The 26,320-nt window shown below is 50.4% G+C and overlaps 1 protein-coding gene and 1 non-coding gene across 6 annotated transcripts; one reads left to right on the top strand and one right to left on the bottom strand.

The window, feature by feature from the left end:
* Positions 1-1,409: 1,409 nt before the first annotated feature.
* Positions 1,410-1,513, bottom strand: LOC137755723 (U6 spliceosomal RNA). Its single transcript, XR_011072106.1, has one exon. It is a non-coding gene; the product is annotated as a U6 spliceosomal RNA (small nuclear RNA).
* Positions 1,514-2,621: 1,108 nt separating this feature from the next.
* On the top strand, positions 2,622-26,282 carry LIG3 (DNA ligase 3). 5 transcript variants are annotated; one of them, XM_068529561.1, is made up of 21 exons: positions 2,622-2,740; positions 3,643-3,704; positions 5,073-5,623; positions 7,634-7,777; positions 9,791-9,988; positions 10,657-10,808; positions 11,499-11,665; positions 11,763-11,840; positions 12,644-12,812; positions 14,374-14,529; positions 16,305-16,436; positions 16,820-16,899; positions 17,865-17,952; positions 18,640-18,717; positions 19,005-19,128; positions 19,737-19,879; positions 20,217-20,291; positions 20,748-20,894; positions 21,421-21,628; positions 22,030-22,118; positions 23,238-26,281. In XM_068529561.1, the coding sequence occupies exons 3-21, from the start codon at positions 5,077-5,079 to the stop codon at positions 23,469-23,471; spliced, it is 3,009 nt and encodes a 1,002-aa protein (XP_068385662.1). In that variant the 5' UTR covers positions 2,622-2,740; positions 3,643-3,704; positions 5,073-5,076; the 3' UTR covers positions 23,472-26,281. The 5 variants fall into 5 exon arrangements, with proteins under 5 accessions (XP_068385662.1, XP_068385663.1, XP_068385660.1 ...); XM_068529562.1 differs by lacking the exon at positions 3,643-3,704; XM_068529559.1 differs by lacking the exon at positions 2,622-2,740 and having other exon boundaries at positions 3,436-3,704.
* Positions 26,283-26,320: the final 38 nt, after the last annotated feature.

Genomic DNA, 26,320 nt, shown 5'->3' with positions numbered 1-26,320 from the left:
AGGTCCTTCTTGCTTATCTATTTTATATATAGTAGTGTGTATATGTTAACCCCAAACTCCTAATTTATCCCTCCCCCCAGCACATCTCAATTTGGACTGGCCACATTTCAAGAGCTCAATAGCCACATGTGGCTAAATGACAGCAACTGACAGCACAGGGCTGGGGAAAAAGACAGATGCAGTCAAGGGGACTTTCAAAACACCATAGTAGGGGCTTCCCTGGTGGCGCAGTGGTTGAGAGTCTGCCTGCCGAGGCAGGGGACACGGGTTCGAGCCCTGGTCTGGGAGGATCCCACATGCCGCAGAGCAACTAGGCCCGTGAGCCACAATTGCTGAGCCTGCGCGTCTGGAGCCTGTGCTCCGCAACAAGACAGGCCGCGATAGTGAGAGGCCCGCGCACCGCGATGAAGAGTGGCCCCCACTTGCCGCAACTGGAGAAAGCCCTCGCACAGAAACGAAGACCCAACACAGTCATGAATAAATAAATAAATAATTAAAAAAAAAAAAAAACACCATAGTAAATGCAGTGACAGAGATTATGTTCAGGATCACTCAACCGAGGGAGTTCGGATTTGAGCCTCCAGTGACCTTCCAACCCCAGACCTGTTCATGCTGCCGCACATAAAAGACTTTGCCCACTTCAAACAGTGGCCTCATTGCTGGCCTCGACCAACCAAACTTAATATATCCAAAATAAAATTCATCCTCTTACCTCAAATACCTCCTCCTGCTTCCTCATTTTCTATTTCAGCTGATGGCACCATTATCTATCTGTTCACTCAAGTCATCTTCATTACATCTTTAGACAAAAGATTACTTTCTCTAGAAGATAATTTAAAATCTAAATCCTGGGACTTCTCTGGTGACGCAGTGGTTAAGAATCTCTGCCTGCCAATGCAGGGGACACGGGTTCGAGCCCTGGTCTGGGAGGATCCCGCATGCCGCGGAGCAACTGGGCCCGTGAGCCACAATTACTGAGCCTGCGTGTCTGGAGCCTGTGCTCCGCAACAAGAGAGGCCGCGATAGTGAGAGGCCCGCGCACCGCGATGAAGAGTGAGTGGCCCCCACTTGCCGCAACTAGAGGAAGCCCTCGCGCAGAAACGAGGACCCAACACAGCCAACAGTAAATAAACAAATAAATAAATTTTTTAAATAAATAAATAAATTTATAAAATAAAATAAACTTATAAAAAATCTAAATGCTTATCCAAAAATGCACCTTCCTCTCCACCCCAACTAACCGAGCTTGTTCAGGCCACTTTCATCTCTCACATGGGTCATCACAAGAACCTTTTTCTTACCCAGTTTTATTGAGATATAATTGACATACAGCACTGTGTACGTTTAAGGTGTACGGCATAATGGTTTGATATAGATACAATAATAAGCAAAAAAGAAAAAATTTCCATAAAAATATGAACCTCTTCACGAATTTGCATGTCATCCTTGTGCAGGAGAGCCATGCTAATCTCTGTATGGGTCCATTTTAGTTAAAGTTCTGCCCAAGCCAGCACTGAAAACCTTTTAATTGGTTCCCTTACTATTTCATAAGGCCCTTCAAGGCTCTCAATCCCCTACATAACAAAGCCCATGATCTTTTTCACACAGCACAGAATTCCCTCCAGGGTGTGAGCTTTGCTTCTCTAACAATGCCCAGCTGTTTACCTTTCCTAGACCCTGAACAGGTTCTCTCACCTCCTCTGAGCCTGCTATTCTTTTGTACTTTGGTTGGTTGGTTGGTTTTTTTGGCCGGGCCCCAAGGCTTGGGGGATCTTAATTCCCCCATCAGGGACTGAACCGGCCCCACCACTGAAAGCGCCCAGTCCTAACCACTGGATCGCCAGGTGTAAAAACCGCCATCCTAATCTCTCAAAAAGTTGACCTGAGGTTTAAAAGAAATATACTTTAAACAATACACAATCAAGGGTTTTCTGTACCCATTACTCCTTTATATATCTATCTAGTGCCCCTTTCCAATTAAATAACATTTATTGAATACTTACTATGTGCTAGGCACTTTGCGGGACACAAGACAATGGAAATACAGAAAAATAGATTGAATAACGCGCGACCCTTGCCTTCCCCAAGCTCATCACAATACAGTTTCTCAACCAGTACCTTTAATGACTAGATAATCTCTACAGTTAAGAGCAAATCACGGGGGCACTTCCCTGGTGGCAACTAAGTCTGTGCACCACAACTACTGAGCCTGCGCTCTAGAGGCTGTGAGCCACAACTGAGCCCACGTGCCACAACTACTGAAGCCCACGCGCCTAGAACCCATGCTCCGCAACAAGAGAAGCCACCGCAATGAGAAGCCCGAGCACGGCAACTAAGAGTAGCCCCCACTCACCGCAACTAGAGAACGCCCACGTGCAGCAACAACCCAACACGGCCAAAAATAATAAATTTTTTAAAAAAAGAGCAAATCAGGGGGTCCCCGGCGTTCCTTCAGGCGCCGCCTCATCCCAGCATCTGGGCTTTCTCCTGATGGGTAAACACCCCCGCCACGCCCCAATACAGACTCCCGGGCCTCTCCGGGGGAACCTGACCACCGCCCACGTGGCAGGCGCAGGGCGGGGACTTGAGGCGCCGCTGGGGCCTGGACCTCTGCGCCTGCGCGCTGCGGCCAGCACAAGGACCCGGATTTAAAGAGACAGGCGTTACAACCTTGGTGGCTGCGCGCGGCCTGTGGGTGCCTGGCCCTAGGCCTGAGGTGGAGCCGGAGCCGGGAAGGCAGGTGAGGGATGGCGCGGCCGGGCCGGGCAGGGGGGAGAGAGGCAGCCCGGGTTCCGAGGCTGGGGCGGCTGGGAGCCAGCCTCCTGACCTCCTCCTCCGCCCGCCCGCGGAGCCCCAGGGCACACCCTCTGTGACGTGGAGGCCCCCGGGGAGCCCCACCGGCCTGCGCCGAGGCAGGGTGCCCCCGGCTTCCGCGGGGCTGCTCTGGCCGGATCTGCCCACCCGCCGCGCTGAAGTCGATGGGCTCCGGAGGGACCTCGGGAGACTTTCTCTACCCGCCGCGTTCCCTTCAGCCCAGCCCCGGGCTGTGTCCTGGAGGCCCCTCCTGCCCGAATGGAGAGATTCGCTTCCCCGCCCCCTCCCGGTGTCCCCGGTGTCCGCCCCGGGCAGTAGTAGCCCGTGCCCACTCCCGAAAGCGTCGCGGGGAGGCCCTCCGGGAAAAACGGTCGCGGAGCTTTCACTTCCCGGCCCGGCTGCGTTCAGGCCTCAGTGGTTTCCTTTTCGGCTCCCTTTGATGAAATGCTGAGCGGCGGCTCTGGGGGCTGTGAGCCAGGCGGGGTTTCTCACAGCGGCTTTGTGCCTCCTCGTGGCCCAGCGCCTCCTGGGCCCTGCGGAGGGTCGGGCGCTGCGAGGTCTTCTCCAGTCGGCTCCTGTGGTCCCGGCGGGGGAGGGGAGGGGGGGGGACGGGAGGGGGAGGGCTTCGTTGCTCGCCCCCCAAGGAAGGTGGTGAACCTTGTTCTGAGCGCCTCTTACGGGCCTGCCGTGCTTTCCCGTACCTCACCTCTGTGGTTCCTCAACTTCTGGGGGTTATAGAGACCTTAGTGAGTTGCCTGAAAATCATGACCGTCTCTCCCCCCCGAAATGTACAATGCTGAATGTGCACCTTTTTGTATACATTTTCAGGGAGTTCAGAGCCTCCCCCCCGCCCCATGGACTTATTTTAATTTTCCCAGCCATCCCGTGAGGTGGGTATTATTTTCTCTGTCTTAGAAATAAGAAAACAGACTCAGGGGAGTTAAAGGAAATTCTCAAAGATAACATAGTCCTTAAACTGTATGGTCACACTTGTGCTCCCGTCTCTGATTCCCAGTTACGTGCTGTCCTCTGCATCATGTTGCGCTACAGTAAGTAAAGCCTGCTTTCCATTATCACCCAATAGCAATTTCACTACAAAGGTGGGTGCAGGCTGAAAATAACGTCCAGTCTGTTTAAAGTTGGAACTGCGAGGATACTTCAGAAAATATGGATATAAGAAGGTGGGGGATGCCATGTGGATATGATACCTGTTTCCATTTGGGGTGATTGATCAGTTCCTTTGATTCTTGCTGTTCCAGCTACTTCAGCATTTCCCAATTCAAGCTGCTGAATTATAACCAGGCTAGTTTCACATAGGAAGCTTCTGCTTAAAGGATAACCGCTTCATTGATTTTGAGGGCTTTATTCTTAGAGTGACAACCCTTTGAGTTAGGTACTATTATTATCCACATTTTACAGTTGAGGAAATTGAGGAACTGAGAGGTGAAGTAACCTACCAAGGTCATACAGCCAATGAGCTAGGATTTGAAACCAAGCAGTCTGGTTTTAGGCTCCATTTAACTGCCTCTCAAAATAGGGCTTCTGATTAAATCACACATCTATATAGTGGCTTAATTATTTTCTGAGGACGGCATATATTTTATATTTCACATTAAAAACTTCATGAACATAATGTAGTGGGATTTTTTTGTTTTGTTTGCCGCACCACACAACTTGTGGGATCTCAGTTCCTCAACCAGGGTTTGAACCCCGGCCACTGCAGTGAAAGCGCAGAGTCCTAACCACTAGACCACCAGGGAACTCCCAGTGTAATTTTACTTGATGATTAAAAAGAAACTTTAGGATCTTATTATACTTAAGGTTCACCATCCATTTTAAGGATTAGGGGCTGCTGGTGGCCTGAGAGAAGGTTTTATGTTATTTGGAGTCTCTTGATTGTGATTTACTAGATACACATATATACATTAGATAATTGAACATCCTTTTGCAAACTGAATTTTCCTGTATTGGAACTCTTCATCCTGTAGGCAATAAATCTTTCATACTTGGTCTTCCCTGGTGGTCCAGTGGTTAAGACTTTGAGCTTCCACTTCAGGGGGCGCAGGTCCGATCCTGGAGGGGGGAACTAAGATCCCACGTGCTGTGCTGCACAGCCGGAAAAAAAAAAAAATCTTTCATACTTTGGGAAATGTTTGATTGGTCAGCATGGATTGTGTTAGGATGTCTGCCTTTGAGGAAATTAGAAGCCTACCTCCTTGTTTATAACTCACTTTTCTGCCTCTCACCCTTTCATGCAGCTGTATGACTTTGGCTTTTAAGATCCTCTTACCACCAACTCTCCGTGCGCTCAGCCAGAAAGAACTGTGCCTATTCCGAGAACAACATCACTGGCCTGACATAAGACAGTTCAGTCGGTGGTCAGAAACAGTTCTTCGTGGACACCGCCTCCTCCAGAGAAGAAAGCCTGGTGTGTCATTCCAGGAAAGCAATCTAAGACCACGTGCCACCCGCCTTGTTTTCTTGCCAGGGTCGCATGTGGGACTCTGCAGTGGCCCCTGTGAGATGGCAGAGCAACGGTTCTGTGTGGACTATGCCAAGCGTGGCACAGCCGGCTGCAAAAAATGCAAGGAAAAGATTGTAAAGGGCGTGTGCCGAATCGGCAAGGTGGTGCCCAATCCCTTTTCAGAGTCAGGGGGCGATATGAAAGAGTGGTACCACATTAAATGCATGTTTGAGAAACTGGAGCGGGCCCGGGCCACCACAAAAAAAATTGAGGACCTCACAGAGCTGGAAGGCTGGGAAGAGCTGGAAGATAATGAGAAAGAACAGATAAGCCAGCACATTGCAGGTGGGATGGAGAATACTGCTTTCTCATCTTATTGGTGCTGAGAAGAAAAGGGATGAGAGTAGAGCCCAATTTCTTTCTTCCTGTTTGTCTTTCTGTCTTTAAGTTTTGGTTCAGAAATAACTTAAAACTCACAGAAGAGTTGCAAGAGTAAAAATAATACAAAGAATGCTCATATTCACCTTTTTTTTTTTTTTTTTGGCCACACCACGTGGCTTGTGAGATCTTAGTTCTCCAACCACAGATTGAACCCAAGTCCTCAGCAGTGAGAGCGCAGAAAGAATCCTAACCACTGGACCGCTGGGGAATTCCCTCAGATCTACCTATTGTTAACATCTTGCTCTCTTTGCTTTATCATTTGTGTTCACGTGTATATGCTCGCGTGCTCTCTCTCTCTCTCACTCTCTCCTTCCACACACACACAGTTTTTTTTTTCCTGAACCATTTGAGCATACATTATGGCTCTTTGCCTTTAAATACTTCAATGTGTATATCTTAAGAATAAGGATATCTTGACTATAATACGCCTATCAACCAGTAAATTTATCATGATATAATACTTTAATCCACCATCTGTATTCTAGTTTTGTCAGTTGATCAGATAATTTACAGCTTTTCTCTCCCTTCAGTATGGAATCCTAATCTAAGGTTGGGTATTTCATTTAGTTGTCATTTCTGGCCTCCTTTAATCTGGAACATTGCCATGGTCTTTCTTTTTCTTTTATGACATTGACATTTTTGAAGAATAGAGTACCTACCACTACACCCTTTTATCTATCAATTTATTATCTGTATGAACTCAGAGATTACTACTTTTTCCTGGTGGTTTATAATTGTACTGTATTAATTTGGTACTAAATTGTCCCATATTTGGCCAGTTGGGAGCCCCTTTGAGCTAGTTTCTGTCCTCAATGCCCAAATCACTTTTTTAAAAATGTTCTAAAGTACTTCCTTACTCTCTGGCATAACAGTATGCTTGCTCTTAGGCTTACCTTGTATGTATCCTATCTCATCCCTGGAATCAGCCATTTCTCTGGAGTCCTTATTCCTGTTAGTGGGGAAATGGCATAAGAGGCCAAAATCTAGATGTTCCATGTCCTGGGTGCCATGAGGTGTCCTTGCTTTTAAGCCCTTTCAGCAGACAGAACTAGAAAATATATGTTCATATGTATACAAAAACATATATACATACACAGATACATGTATATGTGCACATACGTGCATATTCACATGTATGCATATTTTAGAAATCTTATACTGATACTTACAAATCCAATTAGTACTTTCTGACCTTCACTGTCTTCATCTATAAAGTAATATTCATATCTTCAATTAAGTTTAGTTCTGGTCACTGTAGGAGTACTCTAAAATGGGCATCTATCTTTGTTCTTTGAGAGGAAAAGAGATTTCTGGGAGCGAAAACTACTCATACATTTTTTTCTCAAGCTCCCCTCCGGCCCTGCCTGGCCTTAGCCATTGGCCTCAGCCTTTGTTACTTCTTGACCCATCTCATTCAGAGGAAGAAAAACATGAGGTAGAAGTAAACTGTCAGATAGCTCAAATAACTCAGCAGCTGGAAGTTTTTTTCCTACTTATACCAAATCAACATGCTCTGTTTATCCATCTTCATTTTACTTTCTTGGTTATCTGTAAATTGGGGCTAATTCCATAAGCTGAGGTCGCCACATTTCATCTGTTGAGACGTGATTTCTGATTTCCTCCAAATAACCTGGAGATTATTATATGTGGGATAAGGGGTGGAGAGTGTTGATGAAAATTTAAGTTACTAATGAAAAAGAGTAACAGTCTTTTGTCCCCAGGACACCCTCTCCCTAATAACCTATTACTCACTACCTCCACTCAAGAAGACCAGCCAGCCAGTAGTCAGCATTGGGTTAATACCATGGTAGTAACTTACCTAGCCAGGCTGTAAGAGCAGTTGATAGATTCTTTGGAAGCTTTCTCAGGGATCTTTCACTGAAGGATATTTTCCCTTCTTTTGGGATCCTACAGATCTGTCTTCCAAGGCAGCAAACACACCAAAGAAGAAAGCTGTTGTCCAGGCTAAGTTGACAGCCACTGGCCAGGTGACATCTCCAGTGAAAGGTGCCTCATTTGTCACCAATACCAATCCCCGGAAATTTTCTGGCTTTTCAGGTAAGATATGTCAGGGTTACCTGAGCTGTTACAGTCCTCCTTTTAATTTGGTATCCTATTTGGGACTCTGGTTAAGAGTGGACATTCTGAAAGAAAAAAAAAAGTGAACATTCTGTGCTATCTAGCCTCCTTAATACAGGTGACCCTTGAACAACATGGGCATTAGGGGCTCCAAACCCTCTGCACAGTTGAAAATTTATAGTCTACCCTCCTTATCCCGTGTTCCTCCATATCCATGGTTCTACCATACCCTCAGTTTGCATCCATGGATTCAATCAACTGCAGATTGTATAGTACTTATTTGCTATTGAAAAAAATGTGTGTAAGTGGGCCCATGCATTTCAAACCTGTGTTGTTGAAGGGTCAACTGTAATTTGCTTCCATCTGAGCAGAGAGGTAATGGCTAATTCTCAGTGCCCCACTTGTATAGCATTTCTTTGTATATTTTAATCTCTGTTGCAGCAAAAAGATGTTTGTTTTGTCAGGACTTTTTCCCCTCGAAGTAGTTTACCTGGATCAGACATTATTATAACCTGCCCTTTACTTCCTTGTTTTTTGATAATGGAAGAATCTTGAGAAATTGCATGCCTAAACTCGCCCAAACTGGAGATGAAAGTAGAGAAAAAGGGAGATGTCCTGCATGGCCTTGTGTAGCAGATAGCGTTGGGCTGGGGGCTTTTACATACTTGGTTTCATTTGTTCTTCGTTAAACGTTGGGAAGTACTTGTATTAGGCCCATTTTATGAAAGAAAGCCAATGCTCCACATCATTATGGAGTTAGTATTTACACTGAAGTCTGTCTAACTCCAGCACCTGTGGTCTTTTACCCTACAACCTGTTACTTCTTTTATATGGAGACATTCTTATGACTGCCTCAGCTAAAGAAAATAAAGTCAGAACACATGGGCTCAGAAGTTGTTTGAGGAGGTTGCTGCTACAATGAGTGAAAGAAGCCCGGACTTGAGGTCAGAAGACCTGGGTCCTGGTCTGAGCCTCTGTGGTGTCATCTGTGAAGTGGGAATGGCAACACCTGCCTTGTTGATCCCACAGTGTCTCACAAGGAATAAAGGAGATAAAGTTGCAACATCAGTGCCTGACTCTCTGGGATTTTTTATTATTTTAAAACTCCGAGGTTTGCTTGGTTTTTGTCTAATGGTAGGCCAAAGATAGAAATACGGAAGAGTCCAGGTGACAGTAAGGGCAGTGTGTTTCTGGAAGGGCCCTGGTTCTAGGGAGCAAATTTGGGAGAAACGGGGTGTTCTAGTTCTTACAAGCTGCTGAACAGTGACGCTTTGGAGATTTTGTCCCCTAAAATCCTCTTTAGACTCCGGGTTAGAGCTGAGGATAGATTTATAATTTACAAAGCCCAGGCAAGAAGACACTTAAATCAGCAGACAGCTTGCTAATGGCTTTGCTGCAAGCTTGCAGAATGAAATTTACTTTGTAAATGGTCACAAGGAGGTAAAAGAGGATCAACTCAAAAGAGTTGTACAGTTATTTGGGGTGTCTGGAGGAAAGCCCTACTTGTTGCCTACTTTTTCTTTTTACAAAAAGAAAGAAAAGAAAGGCTTCTTCCAGTTCCAGCAATCTGCAGTAGCAATGGTTTCAGATTGACCAACGAGTCCCCTGATTTCTTCCCCCTTCCTGATCCCAACTTTTCTGGGTTCAGCTTTGCAAGTGCTCTGAGATCGTCCTGACCACTCTTGGCATGAAAATGGCCCTTGTTCTTCTGTGAAGCAATCATATAAAGAGATGCACATCAGCTGGTCTTCTGCTTCAGTGTGAGGCCGTCGTTTCTTTACTATTAACAGCTGTGAGATTTGGGGAGATCACTTGACTTCCATTTTTTTACCCATAAAATGGGTATAATATCTACCCCCAAAGGGCTGGTTTTGGGGGATTAAGTGAAGCTACACTAGAGCACCAGCAGAGTGTCTATTAGTTTCCCTTTCTTCCTTTTCAGCAAGGCAGAATGAATCATCTATGCTGTCTCTCTTTTTCTCTTCCCAACAGCGAAGCCCAACAACTCTGGGGAAGCCCACTCAAGCCCTACCCCTAAGACAAGTCTGTCCTCAAGCAAATGTGACCCTAAGCACAAGGATTGTCTGCTACGCGAGTTTCGGAAGTTGTGTGCCATGGTGGCTGAAAATCCTAGCTACAACACGAAGACCCAGATCATCCAGGACTTCCTTCAGAAAGGCTCAGCAGGAGGTGGGGCCTCGAGCATCCTGGATGGGCTTCTCCTCTAAAGAGCCCAGAGTCGTGGCCGCTTCATGGACATGTGAACTGTACAGTTGCACGGGGCCTCGCGCTTGGTTTAATGCTCTGCTATTGCCATCTTGAAATTCTTAACACTTTTGAACGAAGAGCCCACATTTTCATTTTGTACTGGGCCCCACGAAGTGTGTAGCCAGTGTTGCTCAAAACATGTTGGCATCTTTCTTCCTCCCTTACTCCGCCCCCCAGGAAGCCAGAAGAACCTATCCCATTTGACCAAGAGGAAAATTCACTATCCTGCATGTTTGATTAGTTTTTTGTGAACCACTTGCACAGCTTGGGAATAGAATCTTCCAACTGTGTTTCTTTCATTCATCTAACAAATGATCATTGAGCATCTGTAATGTGCTCATCACTGGGGACACTGCAGTGAAAGTCATGGTTCTGCCATGCAGGAGTTCATCCAGGGGCTAGAAGGGAGGCACACCACCAGCCACCCAAAGCCACGGCCTTTGCTGCCGTAGTGAAATGCACACCCTACCCTGTGGTCCCATCACGGCAAGGGCAGCAATGTAGACATCTCTTTTGGTTCCTTGAGGTTATGTATTTATTTGTTTAAGCTTCATTTCTCAAGAAGGGTTTCTTTCTTCTGTCTCCTCCAGATGGTTTCCACGGTGACGTGTACCTAACAGTGAAGCTGCTGCTGCCGGGTGTTATTAAGAGTGTTTACAACTTGAATGATAAGCAGATTGTGAAGCTTTTCAGCCGCATTTTTAACTGCAACTCAGATGATATGGCACGAGACCTAGAGCAGGTCAGAGGAAGGGGAGGGAAGGTGGATTCCAGGTGGGGTTCTGCCTAGCCAAGCACCTGTACCCTCTTTTTTCTGGTGGAGCTCATACTGTTTTAGGAAACTGAAACCCACTTGAGCAAGCTTTCATTATGAGAGGAGCTGAATGGGAGGCTACAGCTGTTAGTTTCACAAGGTTCTGAGGACTGAACTTATACTACTGCTGCACCCGAGAGGCCTAGACCTCGAGGGGCTGGATCTGAGACTTCCCACTATCTCTCCAGGGGCTCTTATTCTAGACCCTGGCTTTTTCTGGCTTTTTTTTCCCCTATAACTTGGGCTTACCATTCAGTTTTGGTTTGTTCATGACTCCAGCCTTGGCACAATGGAAAGTTTCTATCCAAACATCCCCATTATCTGATGACCACATCTGTCTCTTAGTTCAGATTCTGACAGGCCTCAAATTGGCTTGGCCCTGGATTAGTTCTTGCATCACTTCTCAGCTAAGGCAGGTGGCCAGATCCTGTGGTGGATGGAGGTACCCTTTCCATGAGCTGTGGGTGGGACAGATTCTTAAGAAGTGAGGTCAATATGTGTGAGTTGGGGATAGGAGCGGTGATTGAAATCTCTGATTCACCTTTAGTCCTGGGGACTCAGGGGTTACACTTGGCCACTCTGGGGTTGCTGCAGTGGCATTTTGGTTTTTGGAGACAGGGTGACGTGTCAGAGACAATCAGAGTCTTCTTTGAGCAGAGCAAGTCTTTCCCCCCAGCTGCCAAGAGCCTTCTTACCATCCAGGAGGTGGATGAATTCCTCCTGCGGCTCTCCAAGCTCACCAAGGAGGACGAGCAGCAACAGGCCCTGCAGGACATCGCCTCCAGGTGGGGATGGGCCCGGGGGGATGGAATCACTAGGGAAGGAAGGTTTGGGAGTGCAGAGCTTTTCAAAGACCAAGCTGAATGTGCCTCGTCCCTCTAGGTGTACAGCCAATGACCTGAAGTGCATCATCAGGTTGATCAAACATGATCTGAAGATGAACTCAGGTGCAAAACATGTGTAAGTACCCGGTGCTCTGATAGTTGAAGCTGCCCACTTTGTTGTCAGCTGGTGTCAGGACTTTGGAGCCCTGATTTGGTTTTTTTTTTTTTTTTTAATTATTAGCACCTTTAATTATTATTTATTTATTTATTTATTTTTTGGCTGTGTTGGGTCTTCGTTTCTGTGCGAGGGCTTCCTCTAGTTGCGGCAAGCGGGGGCCACTCTTCATCGCGGTGCGCGGGCCTCTCACCATCGCGGCCTCTCTTGCTGCGGAGCACAGGCTCCAGACGCACAGGCTCAGTAGTTGTGGCTCACGGGCCCAGTCGCTCCGCGGCACGTGGGATCCTCCCAGACCAGGGCTCGAACCCGTGTCCCCGGCATTGGCAGGCGGATTTCTCAACCACTGCGCCACCAGGGAAGCCCCTGATTTGGTTTTGAATCCTGATTCTCCCTTCTTCCTTCCTGTGGGACCCATCACTTGACCTAGCTCAGCCTTCATTTTCGCAGACGTTAAATGGAGATAACAGTACCTTTTCACAGAGTTATTACAGTCAAACGTATGGAGTATGTTCAATAATTACGGTATGAGTTGCTTACCCATTCCAGCCCCCTCTTTGCTGGGGCAGCATCCATGTAGCACAGTATCGCAAAAGAGCTGAGTTTTCCAAGAGCTTTTTCTCCCGTGAAAGTCTTTAGACAGTAGAACATAACCCCTTCCCCGTATATTGGGAGCTCTCCTCTCTCTGAGGACAGACTGTTATCCAAAGCATTAAGGTCAAAGGCAGTGGTTTTTGTTTCCTTGCTCCTGTCGGCCTTGGCAGGTTAGATGCCCTAGACCCCAACGCCTATGAAGCCTTCAAAGCCTCACGCAACCTGCACGATGTGGTGGAGCGGGTCCTCCGCAACGAGCAGGAGGTGAAGAAGGAGCCAGGCCGGAAACGAGCTCTGAGTGTCCAGGCCTCACTGATGACCCCGGTGCAACCCATGCTGGTAAGGATGCTGCTCTGGCCCTGCTTTCCACTCCTATCCAAGGTTACTGTCCTTCCCCGTGAGATCTGATAGGGTACGATGTTGACAGCCTGTGCAAGTTGGCTGGAGGAGTTTGGGGAAGGAAGAGTAGAGATGCAGAGGTTGTTTCTCATGGAGGAGTAAAGGCAGAGGAGGAGACGGAGTGACCTGGTGGAAAGGCCTGAGATCTAGGCCCGGCTCGGCCATCAGCAGGCTGTAGAATCTTAGGTGAGTTCCTTAGCCTCTCTTGGTCCTTAGTTTTCTTATGGGAATGAAGTCTGAAGCGTCTACCTAGAGCGGTTCACCTGTCATCTTTCCTGAAGTCAGGTAGATGTATGAAGTAACTCTTGTTTCTGTGACCTGCCCCAAGGTAGCTCTGAGAGTTGGTGACAGAGCCAGGCTTCCTATGACAGGGTGACTTGGGTCTCCTTTTTTTCTGGAAAGAGAGGAAGCTTAAGGAATGAAGACCAGCTCTTCTTGGGTCTCTGCTCATTTCATGAGAAATGAGATTTCCTTTCTGGCGTGGGTTTTCCTATGCAACAGGACTGTCCACATCTGCTGCCATGCCTGCTGTGAGAGCCTCTGCATTGTTTCAGTGGGGTGCGCTGCTTTGTATGAAACGGTCTTGTGAGTTTTACTGAAGTCTTGGTCTAGGTTTCTGTGTTTGGGACGGGGAAGTATTCTGTGGGACAGCCAGCACCAAAATAGTGAGATCTCCACTTGAGGGACCGGTCCCCTCCATTAGTGGCCTTTCTGACTTTTATGAGAATTCTTTCTGGAGTCTGTCCTACAGCCTGTCATTTGAAGAGTGGCATGGGTTATACAGCTTACTGGTTAACCACCCAGGCTTTGGAGTTGGGCCTAGACTCACATCTCATTTCTGCCCTTTACTAGCTATGTAACCGAAAGTGGGCATTTAACCTCTGTGAACTTCAGCTTTCTCATTCATAAAGCGAGAACAACAATATTTACGGCATAAGATACTACATTGAGGATGAAATGAAATTTTGTGTATGATCTGACACACAGAAATACCTCCAAGATGATAGTCATTGTTGTTTGGGTCAGGACAGCACAGGTATGTGAATAAGCGCTCCTGTGTCATGTCCTGTCCTAGGGATCCCTGATCACTGCCATCCTGCCAGCCTCACTGTCACCTGCACGCTTTAATCTTACCTCTGCGTACCCCCTGTGCTGAGATAACGGATGTGTTCAGTAATAAGCCAGAGGCCCTGCAAGACCCTAAATTATTACTGAGAAAAGAATCAAATGCTGTTTCAGTGGAATTGTATTTGCTCTACAGTGAACTGCATTCATATATTCCTCAAAATGCAAGCTCCTGTGTCAATTTCGGTGGTGCTTTTGTAGTTGGAATACGACACTGCCCAGCCTTTTCCATTCCCATCACCTCTTCGGCAGCCTACCCTGGGGGTATGCTCTGGCTGTTGGTCCCTGGGACCTGGGCTTTGGGCTGTCCTTGCTGAGCAGCCCCTCTTGGAAGAGCACCTGTTAAGTCTCCAGGCTTTTCTTTCCCTACCCCAAGGCCGAGGCCTGCAAGTCCATCGAGTACGCGATGAAGAAGTGTCCGAATGGCATGTTCTCTGAGATCAAGTATGATGGGGAGCGAGTCCAGGTACATAAGAACGGGGACCACTTCAGCTACTTCAGCCGCAGTCTCAAGCCAGTCCTGCCGCACAAGGTACAGGTCCCTTCCTTTCCGCTGGGACTCTTTCACTTCCTGCCTCTAAGAATCTCAAAGCCAATGTTCCATAGCCATTCCAGCTCTGGTGTAAAATAGGGTCTATTTTGTATTTGTTGAATGAAAGAATGAATTCATTTATTCAGTTTTGGAGTCTTCCAATAATGAGGGGCTGCTCAGTAGGGACAGCCAAAGAGCGCAGACAGGGGTCAGTCAGCACAGAGCCCGGGGGCAGTGATGCCGGCCGTGATGCGGGGACAGCGAGAGCTCAGCTGGTGAGCCACGTGCAGTGCTTGTCTTCTGCGTTTCCAGGTCCTGTGTGCTCCCCCTGAGCTAAGTCATGGCTCAGGTACAAAGGGCCAATGGGCTGTCATTCATTAATTTGTTCAACAAATGTTTATCAAGTGTTCAGTATATTCTGGGCACTGTTTAGGTAGTGGGCATCCAGCATTAAAAAAAAAAAAAAAAAAAAATGGGTGGAAGTTCTGCCCCTCCAGAAGCTTACATTCAGATGTAAACACAATCCCACCAGGATTTCTGGGAGCCCAAAATCCTGCCCTCAATCAGAGGGCATTGAGAACCTCGCCCCTGAGCCCTTCTTAGCTCCCGAGGCCTCTGGGAGCTTTTGGGGGTGTGTCCAGGGAAAAGCAGCGGGAACATCTGGCTCCAGTAGCCGGAGGGTAGGTAGACTTCTTGTCCTTGTTCCCCCTTCTGTCTTAGCTCAGACTTCGCTTCTCAGAGCCCCGGGAGAGGGGATGTGGTATGGGGCTCTCATCCTTACCTCAGCCTCCCCTGCCTGCTAGAGCACTGGGCAATCAGACCGTTTGGTTCGGGTGTTCTGGAGAGCTGAGCACAACCTCCCCGTGAGCATTAGTGTGGGCTCACTTGCTCCGTAGGGAGGGCTCACAGTCAAACTGCTGAGGAACAGCTAGCTCCTGGTGAGCTTGTTCTGGGGCCACCTCCTGCTCCTTAGGAAGGCATTTGGGCACAGCTTTCCAGACTGAGAGCCATTTCCCTGCTCTCCCTTACCAACGTTTCATTCATCCCTCTCTCCGCTTTGCTTTGGTTCATGAAGGGCTGGGTCCGGGATGGAAGCGGAGCGGGATGGATGTGCAGGCCTTTCCTGTACCCCCTCCAAGCTTCTGAGGCAGTGATGGCCTAAGTGCCCTGCCAGGGGAGGATTGGACCACAGTAGTGCTCTCTGGACTGCCTTCATGGCCTTACTCGGCAGGGGCCACCGTGGGTCACAGTGGGACATCTTCTTGTAGGACTGTAAACACTAAGGCTCTGCCTTCCACAGGAAAAAAATCCAATTCCAAACATCCTTTTCTTCCTCATTCTGAAGATGGCTATGGGTTCAGAGCTCCCACTCAGAGAAGAAGCTCCTCATATTTCCTTGCTCCTCCTAAGGGGATTCATTTCTTCCCTTCCATCTTTTTTCCAACTGGTCTGTTCTCCTGCACAAATCTCTGCCTGCCCACCTTCCCTCCCTCCATTCCGTGTTTGTCTGCCCCCCCCTCCTCCCCCTCATTTTCACTCTCAGTTTCTTCCTTTTTCCTGCAAGTTCTCCTCTGCAGCCAATAGAAAATGACCTCAACATGGGCTGACCTCTTCCTGGGTCTGGGCAGAGGTCCCGAAACATAGCTGATTCTTCTTGTCTAGGTGGCTGCCGAGGCCTAGGTCTGTTCTGCACATTAGCTGGGCTTGCACATGCTGGTGTGCTGTGTTCCTTCTGGGGCCTGACTCCCTCCCCTGAGTGACCCTTCTGCCTCCAGGTGGCCCACTTTAAGGACTACATCCCCCAGGCTTTCCCTGGGGGCCACAGCATGATCTTGGACTCTGAGGTGCTCCTGATCGACAACAAGAGAGGCAAACCACTGCCCTTTGGGACTCTGGGAGTGCACAAGGTACTGGCTCAGGGCCAGATGTGCAAGAGTGAGTGTGTGCATGTGTGTGTGCTGTCAGTCTGAATGGAGAGGAATGTATCACTTACTTAGGGTCAAGCTTATCTTCATCTCTGAACTGGTTCTGAATTTAGCCCTGAGTTTAAATGTGTTTTTGTGTTTTGCATAAAAAAAGAGCTACTAGTGGCAACTAACTTATAATTGGGTCAGTCTCTATATTCAGAACCATCTGTCAAGTGCCCTTATGGCCCAGGGACTTCACAGCACAAATAGGCCTTTTGTATCAGATGCTTCAGAGGGTCTCTGGAAGTGGACTGGTACTCCCCATTTTTCATGCCCTCTTATGTTTGTCCCTTATGTACCTACTACCTCATTTTCCCTTACAGAAAGCTGCCTTCCAGGATGCTAATGTCTGCCTGTTTGTTTTTGATTGTATCTACTTCAATGATGTCAGCTTGATGGATAGGTGAGGAATCTATTTTTGATTCCTGGGTGGGGAGGTGAGGGCTTCAGACTGGAAAGGAGGGAGGAGAAGTGGCTGGAGCTGGTGCCTCTTTGTGCCCAGGAGCTGCAGCGGGAGGGAGCTGAGAGCCAGCACAGTTGCTACACAGCTCCCCATTCAATGTTAGGAAGAGCCGATGTGTTGACTAGGTCTCGGCTCTGAATGCCTAAGTCACAGAGGAAACTCAACCACCCACAGCAAAATGGATTGTTGACGAGATACAGACTATGAGCACAGTAGGGCTTCAGTTTATCTTCAACAGCACCTACGGGTGCGGTGCATAAGGCAGATAGTTTTCAGCTCAGAGGTTTTGTTTTTGGAAGAGGCCGACAACAGGAAGCTTGTGATTGTCGGTGTTCTGTGGCTGGGGCCTTCTTAGGGATAACTAGCAGTCGTGACTTAGCTGCATCCAGTTCTTGAGCCTGAGAAACCGTTTTGGCCCCTTCCTCCCTTAGAGAGGCATCCCAGCCCCCACCCTGCACACCAGCCTTGAGTGTGGAAGGGGAAGGAGACAGAGGGAGAAAGAACTGCGGGGGTGGGAGTTGGGGTTTGGGCTTCAGGTCCTGACGCCTGTCAGCCTGCTCACCCAAGCACCAGCCCGCCTGGGGCCTGGGGTGAAGCAGGGTCCAGAAAATGAGAGTCGGAGTTATTTTTCAAATGAGACCGGGATTTATACAGTCTGTTTGGGCTGATGAGGTAGAGACAGGAATTACAGCAATGAAGTGGCTCTGTGCTGTGGCTTATAACTGTCTGTCTTTGGTCCCAGTGGAGCCCTTGTCACCCTGGGCAGGCAGAACTGTTAGACATGAGGGCCCTAAGCCATGGCAAGCCCTGAAGCCGAAGTTCATTGCTGTGCTCCTTCCCTCCTCGGAACTCCTCAAGGGGGTGGGAGGATCCTGGCCTGACCTCAGTTCTCCTGTCCCCCTCAGGCCTCTGTTTGAGCGGCGGAAGTTTCTTCACGATAACATGGTTGAAATTCCCAACCGGATCCTGTTCTCAGAAATGAAGCAAGTCGCAGTGAGTGAATCCAACCCTAGGCAGTGTCCTAGTGGTTTGAAAGCAGGGCAGAGAGCCCCTTGGGTCAGATGTGACTGGGAGAATGAGTCTTAATTATTTTCTTATGAGGGAAGCTGGTGTGTATACAGGCAGACCTTGGAGATACTGTGGGTTTGGTTCTAGACCACGACAATAAAGCAATATCACAATAAAATAAGTCATATGAATTTTTTGGTTTCCCAGTGCATAGAAAAGTTATGTTAATACTATACTGTAGTCTATTTAGTGTGTAATAGCATTATGTCTAAAAAAACAATGTGCATACCTTAATTAAAAATACTAAAAAGTGCTCACCATCATCTGACAACACAGGGTTGCCACAACCTTCAGTTTGTAAAAAACACAGTATCCGCAGAGTGCAACAAAGCAAAGCACAGGAAGACAAGGTCTGCCTGTGTTGGTCTACCAGTCTCCACCTGGGAGGGCAGGGCATGAAGCATCCTTCCCAGGTGGGCTCCCAGTGTCTCAGAGCTGAAGCAGCTCTCTGGTTGGTCGCTGCTCTGCTAGCGCTTTTGTTCCTTCTATTCAAGTCAGGGTGTTTCCAGCAGGCGCTTTGCTAGTGTGTGAAAAGAAACCCCCCTCTACCTCGCTCCCAGAGCCCTTCTCCGTTCTCATACCAACCTCAGCGTCTCTCCTGTTATCCCCCAGAAAGCTTCCGACTTGGCTGACATGATCAACCGGGTGATCCAAGAGGGGTTGGAAGGGCTGGTGCTGAAGGACGTGAAGGTAAGATGGTCGCATCCTTTGATTTCTCCTGCAAAGCCCTCCCCTGAGCCTTTCCAGCCATGGCCAGGAGGTGGCGGTGGTGGTCTGAGGTGTTTGGGGGTGAGTGCCGGGGGGTGTCTTTCCAGAGTTCTGGATCCCAGAGGATGGGTTTGTGTATGTCTCCCGTAGTGCCTGGAGCAGAGCGGGTTGGGCACTGTGACAGATCTGTATGTCGTGTGAAGAGGTAAAAGGCCCACCCTCGTAGAGCGTCCATTCTAGTTTGTGGTCTCTCTCTTGCTTCCCCTCAGGGTACATATGAGCCTGGAAAGCGTCATTGGCTGAAAGTGAAGAAGGACTATTTGAACGAGGGGGCCATGGCTGACACAGCTGACCTGGTGGTGCTTGGGGCCTTCTATGGGCAAGGGAGCAAAGGTCAGGGTGGCCTCTGGCCCCTGGGAGGGTACTTCTTTGAAAGTTACCACTCAAGGAATAGGCAGGCCTTTTTCCTGGCTTGGTCTGCTAGCGTGGCCAGTCATGACTTCCAAAGCTCTGGGATTAGGGGCCCCAACCTCACCCATGCTACGTCAGGCAGGGACATTGAGAGCTGCGGACCTGGAAAGGGAGAGATCAGGCAGGAGTACCCTGTGCTAGCCTGGCACAAAGAAGCTCACCACCAACTGTTTCTGCAGGGACTGGCAGCTTTCTCCTCAGGGGAAATCTCCATTTCCTGACTGGAGAGGAAGCTGGGGTCTGAGGAACTAGTACTGGTAGGCATCTTCCTGTGTGCCAGGCTCTATTCAATTCCTTTTACTCCACCAGAGCCCAGCGTCAGGTGTGATTATCCCTAATTCACTGAAGAGGAAATTGAGACTCAAAAAGGTTAAACTTACACAGCTAGTAAGGGGTAGATCCAGGAGGTGATCTCTGGCACTCTGATGCCAAGGCCTGGGCCCTTTCCTCCAGCAGGCTGCCCCTCACAGGGCACGAGGGGGTGGCAGAGATGCCCCCCCCCCAGTTTATTTAGCCCCTCCTCCCCCCAGGTGGCATGATGTCCATCTTCCTCATGGGCTGCTACGACCCGAGCAGCCAGAAGTGGTGCACAGTCACCAAGTGTGCAGGAGGCCACGACGACGCGACGCTCGCCCGCCTACAGAAGGAACTGGACATGGTGAAGATCAGCAAGGTGAGGAGGGGACCTGGGGGCCCTGCCCTCTGGACTGGCAATCATTCCTGAGACAGGCAGTGTTATGGGGGCTGCAGGTATCATTTATCTGTTTCCACAGAAAAGAGAGCTGCTGCTTGGCCATAGGAGCAGTATTAGGCCCTCAAGTTCTCTGAGTACCTACCTTGTGGAAACTGGCCTGCATGCCCTCCAGGCCACACCCTCTCTGGGCAGGGAGGATCCCAAGGGGTGAGGGTTAGCCTTTTGTGATAAGTCACCTGTTCTCACAAGCCCGTGACCAAGAAGGGGTTTAAATCTCATTTGGCAACAGCCCAGGACTGCATCTTTTCTCCTCTAGGATCCCAGCAAGATACCCAGCTGGCTGAAAATCAATAAGATCTACTATCCTGACTTCATCGTTCCAGACCCAAAGGTATTAGCCCAGGGCCTGGGGTCCTCCAGCCCAAAAACTGAGCTTGTACATTACATTCTCTAGTGCCACAGAGACGTCGTCACCTCGGCCTCAATGACAGTCCACCCAGGGTGGGGCTCTGGGCTGTTCAGCCAAGTGACAGGCACGGGGATGACCAGTCAACAGTGAGGAGTCGTCCTCAATAGAGAGAGAAAGGGACTGCCCATCCTCTAGTCTCAGAGGGTCTGCTCTAGAAGTGACCTGGGCCAATCCCTTCCTGCACTGACAGAGAAACTGAGGCCCAGAGAAGAAACGAGACTTCCCTAAGGTCACACAGCATCAGCAGCAACAGTGGGACTTGAATTCGTCTCCTTCCCGTTAGCCACTGCTTTTTTTATTTTAACTTCTGTATTGCTTTTAGCTGGTTGGGAGGTGTTTTCTACTTAACCAGGGAGTGACCTGACTTACTCCTGACAGAAAGCTGCCGTGTGGGAGATCACAGGGGCTGAATTCTCGAAATCTGAGGCTCACACAGCCGATGGGATCTCCATCCGTTTCCCTCGCTGCACCCGAATCCGTGATGATAAGGACTGGAAGTCTGCCACTAACCTCCCCCAACTCAAGGTGCCGTCTCCTGGGCTGCGTGTGTGTCCTGTACCCCACTGTCCCAGCCTTCGAACCGAGGGCACCTGGCCTCCTGCGTCCTCTGCCTTCTCCTTTTCCCGCTGCACTGAGATGGGCAAGGAGGGCAGTTGTCAGAAAGGGGGACCAAGCCGTGGCAGGGCCGGGCCCAGCAGCACTGGGCCTCCGCCTACAGCTCCCGGTAGAGAGCCCTACCTTCGCCGGGCCCCGTGGGCAGCCCTGGGTCCTGGTGCGGGAGCGCTCCTGTCTCACGGCTTCCTGTGGAGGACCTGGCCCCAGGCTGCAGTCTCTATGCTGCGGAAAAGAACTGGGGGACAGAACAGTGATCTGTGCTGATTACTCCAGAAACAGGGCCAGAGCTAGAAAAGTACCAAGGAAGCCAGCCGCTTTTCCCTATGTGTCTCTTTCCCCTCACTGTTCCTCAGTCACCTAAAACGTACCACACAGACTGCCTGAAGCCAGTGGCTGGGAAAGGGAGTGATACACCAACATTCTCCCCCCTCCTCAGGAACTGTACCAGCTCTCCAAGGAGCGGGCGGCTTTCGCCATAGTGGCCGGAGATGAGGGGAGCTCCACTACAGGGGGCAGCAGCGGAGAGAACGAGGGCACCTCGGGGCCAGCTGTGTCTCACGAGGCCCCGAGAAACTCCCCCAAGCAGCCCTCCGCCAGTGCCAAGAAGGCAGGAGGGAAGCTGAGTAGCTCCAACGGCAAAGGCGGTAAGGAAAAGGGTAGGGGCTGGGGTGATGAAGCATGGACACGAGGGCAGAGACCAAGGACAAGGACCCAGTCTCACACTCCAGCCCTGAGGTCATGTGATTCTCTGTCCACTGCAGCTGACGTTGGCTGCATTCCTGCTGTGTGTCCACCCATGGGCCAGAAGCTGTTCTGGCATCCTCCTGCTCTGTAAATCTGAATGACAGGACCCCGGGAGAGCCCCTCGGAGGCGGGGATAAGCCACCTCTGAGCTAAAGGCTCAGCGTACAGCCCTTACCTCCTGTCTCACCCACGCTCACAGCAGAGGAAGGGCCCAGCCCTTCTCTGTACTCTCCTGACTTCAGGGACCATTATCCGCTCCCCTGCCCTCTTCTTAGTTCTCATCCTGAGCTCTCTCCTGCAGGCAACAAGCTGGCTGCAAAGCCTTCCCCTGTGAAAGTGGGAGAGAAGCGGAAGGCTCCTGATGAGACCCCATGCCAAGCAAAGGTGAGGGTAAGAAGAGCAGTGCCCTGCGGGGGGTGGGGGGGCCTCGTGTGCCCAACCCTCTGCACCTGGACTCTGAGAGACAAGCGAAGGTGTTACCAGGACTAACTGCAACCCCCTGCCCTCCTGCAGCTGCCCCTGGCCGCGGGCTGGGCTGGCAGTGCTGCGGCTCCACCCCGTGCCCTCTTGTTGCCTTGCAGAGGCGGCCGGCCAGCGAGCAGAGAGGAAGGAGCGCTGTGCCAGCAGGCAGGCAGTAGAGCAGCCGGCCCAGCCGAGAGGCTGCAGGGACCCACCCGGCTGCCGGTCCCAAGTCACAGTTGACATTAAAGGGGAGAAAGCCCAGTCTGGGTGTGGGAGTGCAGCAGTGTGAGTTTGTGAACAGGGCCAGCCAGCGAGGAGCGGGAGAGGGCACTGGCTTGGTGACTGTCTTTTTCCCTCTCGTACTCCCTTGCTAGTCTCTGGTTTGACGGCAGCTATCGAGCGCCTCCTGAGGCCAGTGACTCGGTTCAGCCCTGGGGGAGCTGATGCCCCAAAGGGCAGATAAAGAACTCGACATCTGGTCACTACACGGTGATTGTGCCACCCCAGCCCAGGAGTCAGCACGGAGGTCTGGGAGCTCAGGCCCTGAACCCAGTGCCCAGAGCACCTATACGACCTTTCCGTCTTTTCCCTACCCGAAGCCTGGAATCCGCGCGCAGTCACGAGCCGGCTCCCGGCCCCTTGGGCAGCTAGTGCACACAGTGGACTGCTCGATCGAGCAGCCTCGCTGCGTCTGAGCGCCACTGGCCCTGCCCACCAGCCCCTGGGTGGTTCTCGGAGACATGTACTTTCCCTTTCCAAGTCCCCAGTGTAGGGAGCCGTCTCCTCTCCCTTCTCTTCCTCTAGGCAAGGATGGAAGGGCGTGTCAGTCCTATGTAATCTGGAGTGGCTGGAGGGTCGGGGTTTTGATGCCTTTACCTTTTCTCCAGTAAACTCCTTCCCCTCGTGTCCTGACCACTAGGCTCCCTCTCTCTGGCTTTTGTTCTAACCTCCCTCCTCACTGGTCTCCGCTCCCTGGGCGGAGAGCCACCTGCCCCCAGCACGGTCCAGCCCTGCTCCGGGCCTGCCCTGACCACTGTGCATTTGCAGGTGCTGCCGGACATCTTCACCGGGGTGCGGCTCTACCTGCCGCCCTCCACGCCAGACTTCAGCCGTCTCCGACGCTACTTTGTGGCATTCGATGGGGACCTGGCGCAGGAATTTGACGTGGCCTCAGCCACACATGTGCTGGGTAGCAGGGACAAGAACCCTGAGGCCCAGCAGGTCTCCCCGGAGTGGATCTGGGCCTGTATCCGGAAACGGAGACTGGTAGCTCCCTGCTAGGACTGCTGCCTGCCCTCGCCCTCTGGCTGTGCTCTCCCCACTGCACTACTCCTGGACAGGGCAGGCAGGCACGGGACAGAACCTGGGGGAACGGGCTTTCTTCTCCAAGCTGTGCATCTTCCAGAACCCACCAACCACGCATGGTCTCTTCCAGACTGGAGTTAGTTGCTGTGGGTACCACCAGTGAAGTTAGTTTCTCCTGCCGGTTTACATAGGTCTTTCAGATCTGGGTGCTGGTTTTGACCTCTTTTTTTTTCTTCTTTAAAAAGAAGCTTTTAAAAAAACAAAAAACAAAAAAACCAGGAACTATCTTGGAGTTATGTCCTTCCCCCCACACCCTCTATAATTCTCCTAGTGAGTAAGGAGTGAAGAAGGGGAGGCCGGCTGTTGAAGCTCTGTCCACAGAGCCCGTCCTGGCGGCAGTCTTTTCTCCCTTACCTGCCCCTTCTACTTCCAGGCTCATTTTAAAGTTGTATTTAAAAGAAAGACTGTCCCCAGAAATGCTTACATTTGGCAAAACTTGTATGCAGCCTGGCCGCCAGGAATGAAGTCTCACTTGAAAGAAAACAAAATGGGTTTTCTGTCTTTGTGCTCTCCTATTACAGCGTGTGGGTCTGGTGTGAAGGGAGGGAACCATGATCAGGTAGGAAGGAAAGGGAGGTTGTTTGGGCTGCTCCTCGGGGGGATACAGGGCTCCAGGAGGACCTGCCTCCCCCAAATCTGGAAACAAGACTGCTCTTTAAAAACCCACCTGAGGACAAATCTACACAGCCTGCTTACAAAGAATGGCTCCTGCACCGCCTGAGGCTGATTTCTTTGAATAAAAGGAAAACAATTTAGCATGGACGAGCGCAGTTCAACAGAACTTTTTATGGCATTGGAAGCACCCTGTAAATCTCCACTGGCCAACATGAACCAGCCATATTCTGAGCGTGTGAAATGTGCTAACGAAACTGAGGGAGTGAACTTTTCATCTTCGTTCAGGTAGTCACGTGAGGCTAGTGCTAGCGACTACCACCTTGGGCAGTGCAGGTGTAGACAGACGTAGTTTGAATCAAGCCCTGCAATTTAACAGCCCTAACCCTCCAGGAATGGGGACAGGAACTGCACCTACATCACAGGGTTTCTGTGAAGAGTAAGTGACCTCAGGAGGCCTTCGGTAAAGCACTTAGCACAGAGCCTGGCACGCAGCGGTCTAGAGTCGGGAGGATCAGCACTGGTGTGCATGTCCAGAGCCTGCCCAGGAGGCTGGGGCCTGGCCTCTGACTTCAGAGCCCTGTCAGCCCACCTCCACAGCCTCGCACCTGTGCGACACAGCTCACTCTGGTCTGTGTGCAGTTCATCATGTCACCATCTGGTTTTGAACCGACTTCCAGCTAGTTCTGCTGACTTCTGAGGGTCCGTTCTGCGTTTTCTTATCAACAGATTGGCAGGCTTGTTTGTCCAGCCCCTGTGAGTGAGGTTAATGTGACTCAAATCTCTGGAGCATACCCGAGTCTGAGTCTGAGTCTGGGCCACCGCCTCGCCCCAGCCCTCCTCCAGTGTGCTCGGCCAAGGTCACACTCCGCTGGGAGGCCAACTTCAACCTGATGGACCGGGGTTTCCACCTGCTGCTTAAAATGTGTTGGCAGGAAGGGCAGGAGGGGGAGGCGCCCTGACTCTAGGCCAGGACGTTTGGTGTTTCTGAATAGGCACCATTCAGTCTGGCTTCACTGCTGAGAAGAAGACACTCTTTTTATTCTGTCCTCTGCAGAGACAAAAGCTGCTCCTCCTCTGAGCACTGACCTACATAAATTTTCATCCCCCTCGCCAGCCTCCTCAGGCCAAGCAACTGGACAGAGCAGCAGAACAAGGCTCTCCCCTCAGGATTTTGCCAACGGACACAGACGCTGCCCTTTCGCCTGGCTGGTCTCTCACTCAGGGTGCGCTCGCACAGCAGAGGGGGGCGCATCTCAGTCATGAGCTCAGCCCCTCAGCCCCTCCCTGCCCCGCTGGGTGTGTTGTCTTCGGTCCACTGTACAAGGTGTTTATTTCCTTCCAGTCTTTCTGACACAGTTTTTCTTTGCTGCTGAGATTAGATGTGATCTTGTATCCATGTTATTCCCACAGACCGTAAACAACATCATCTTCAACCTCCCCAGCAGAGTGCTGGAGGCCTGCCCTCCTTTGAGCCTTTGTTTACTTGCTGCTGGTTGGCAGCAGACAAGAGGTCATCCAGGGTGCCGAACAGGTCAGCTGCCCAGAACAATGAGGACAAAGTGCTGTGGCTCAGCCTCGAGCCTTTATGCCCTTTTGGCAAGATTTCTTCTTTCCTCAGTCACAGGGCAGATCTGCACTAATCCAGCTCTCCCAAAGGCTGCCTACTCAGGAGTCCCCTCCCCTGGGCACCTGGTCAGGCAGGGGTACAGACCTGCACAGACAGGGCACTCTGCCCTCGAGGCTGGGCCAACCTCTGAGCCACACTCCAGCCACCACAGCTGTATCCACAAGCTACTGTCCATCTCCCAGGGTCACCTGAAGACTTAATTAACTAGGCACCCTGGCTGTCCTCAGATTCCTTTCTACCCACATCTTTAAGGTCTGCCTCTACCAAATCAGTGTCCCATGTCTGAACTCACTTGATGCTTTTTCCTATTTGGACTTAGGATTGGTCCTTTTTCCTACCCAGGTCCCATCCTCTTCTAGGCTCTTCCATGACCAAGGCCACATGGCCCAAGCATCTCCAAAAATAATGCAGTCTCTCAAGAGCATGCCTGTGTGCCTGGGATTAGCCTGTGGTTTGTCAACTCTTGTCAGTCTTAACTGTAAGACCTCTGGTATCCTCACACCAGATCAGACAGGCATCTATA

This window comes from Eschrichtius robustus, chromosome 20, assembly GCF_028021215.1.
Source record: "Eschrichtius robustus isolate mEscRob2 chromosome 20, mEscRob2.pri, whole genome shotgun sequence".
NCBI classification, from domain to species: domain Eukaryota; kingdom Metazoa; phylum Chordata; class Mammalia; order Artiodactyla; family Eschrichtiidae; genus Eschrichtius; species Eschrichtius robustus.
This window is presented reverse-complemented; position numbering and strand designations above follow the sequence as displayed.

Excerpts from the sequence above, each read along its gene's own strand:
- LIG3 (XM_068529559.1), top strand. The coding sequence starts at position 3,601 with ATGTACAATGCTGAATGTGCACCTTTTTGTATACATTTTCAGGGAGTT. Across the intron at positions 11,841-12,643 it reads AACTCAGGTGCAAAACATGT|GTTAGATGCCCTAGACCCCA; the intron begins GTAAGTACCCGG and ends CGGCCTTGGCAG. Across the intron at positions 19,129-19,736 it reads CTATGGGCAAGGGAGCAAAG|GTGGCATGATGTCCATCTTC; the intron begins GTCAGGGTGGCC and ends TCCTCCCCCCAG.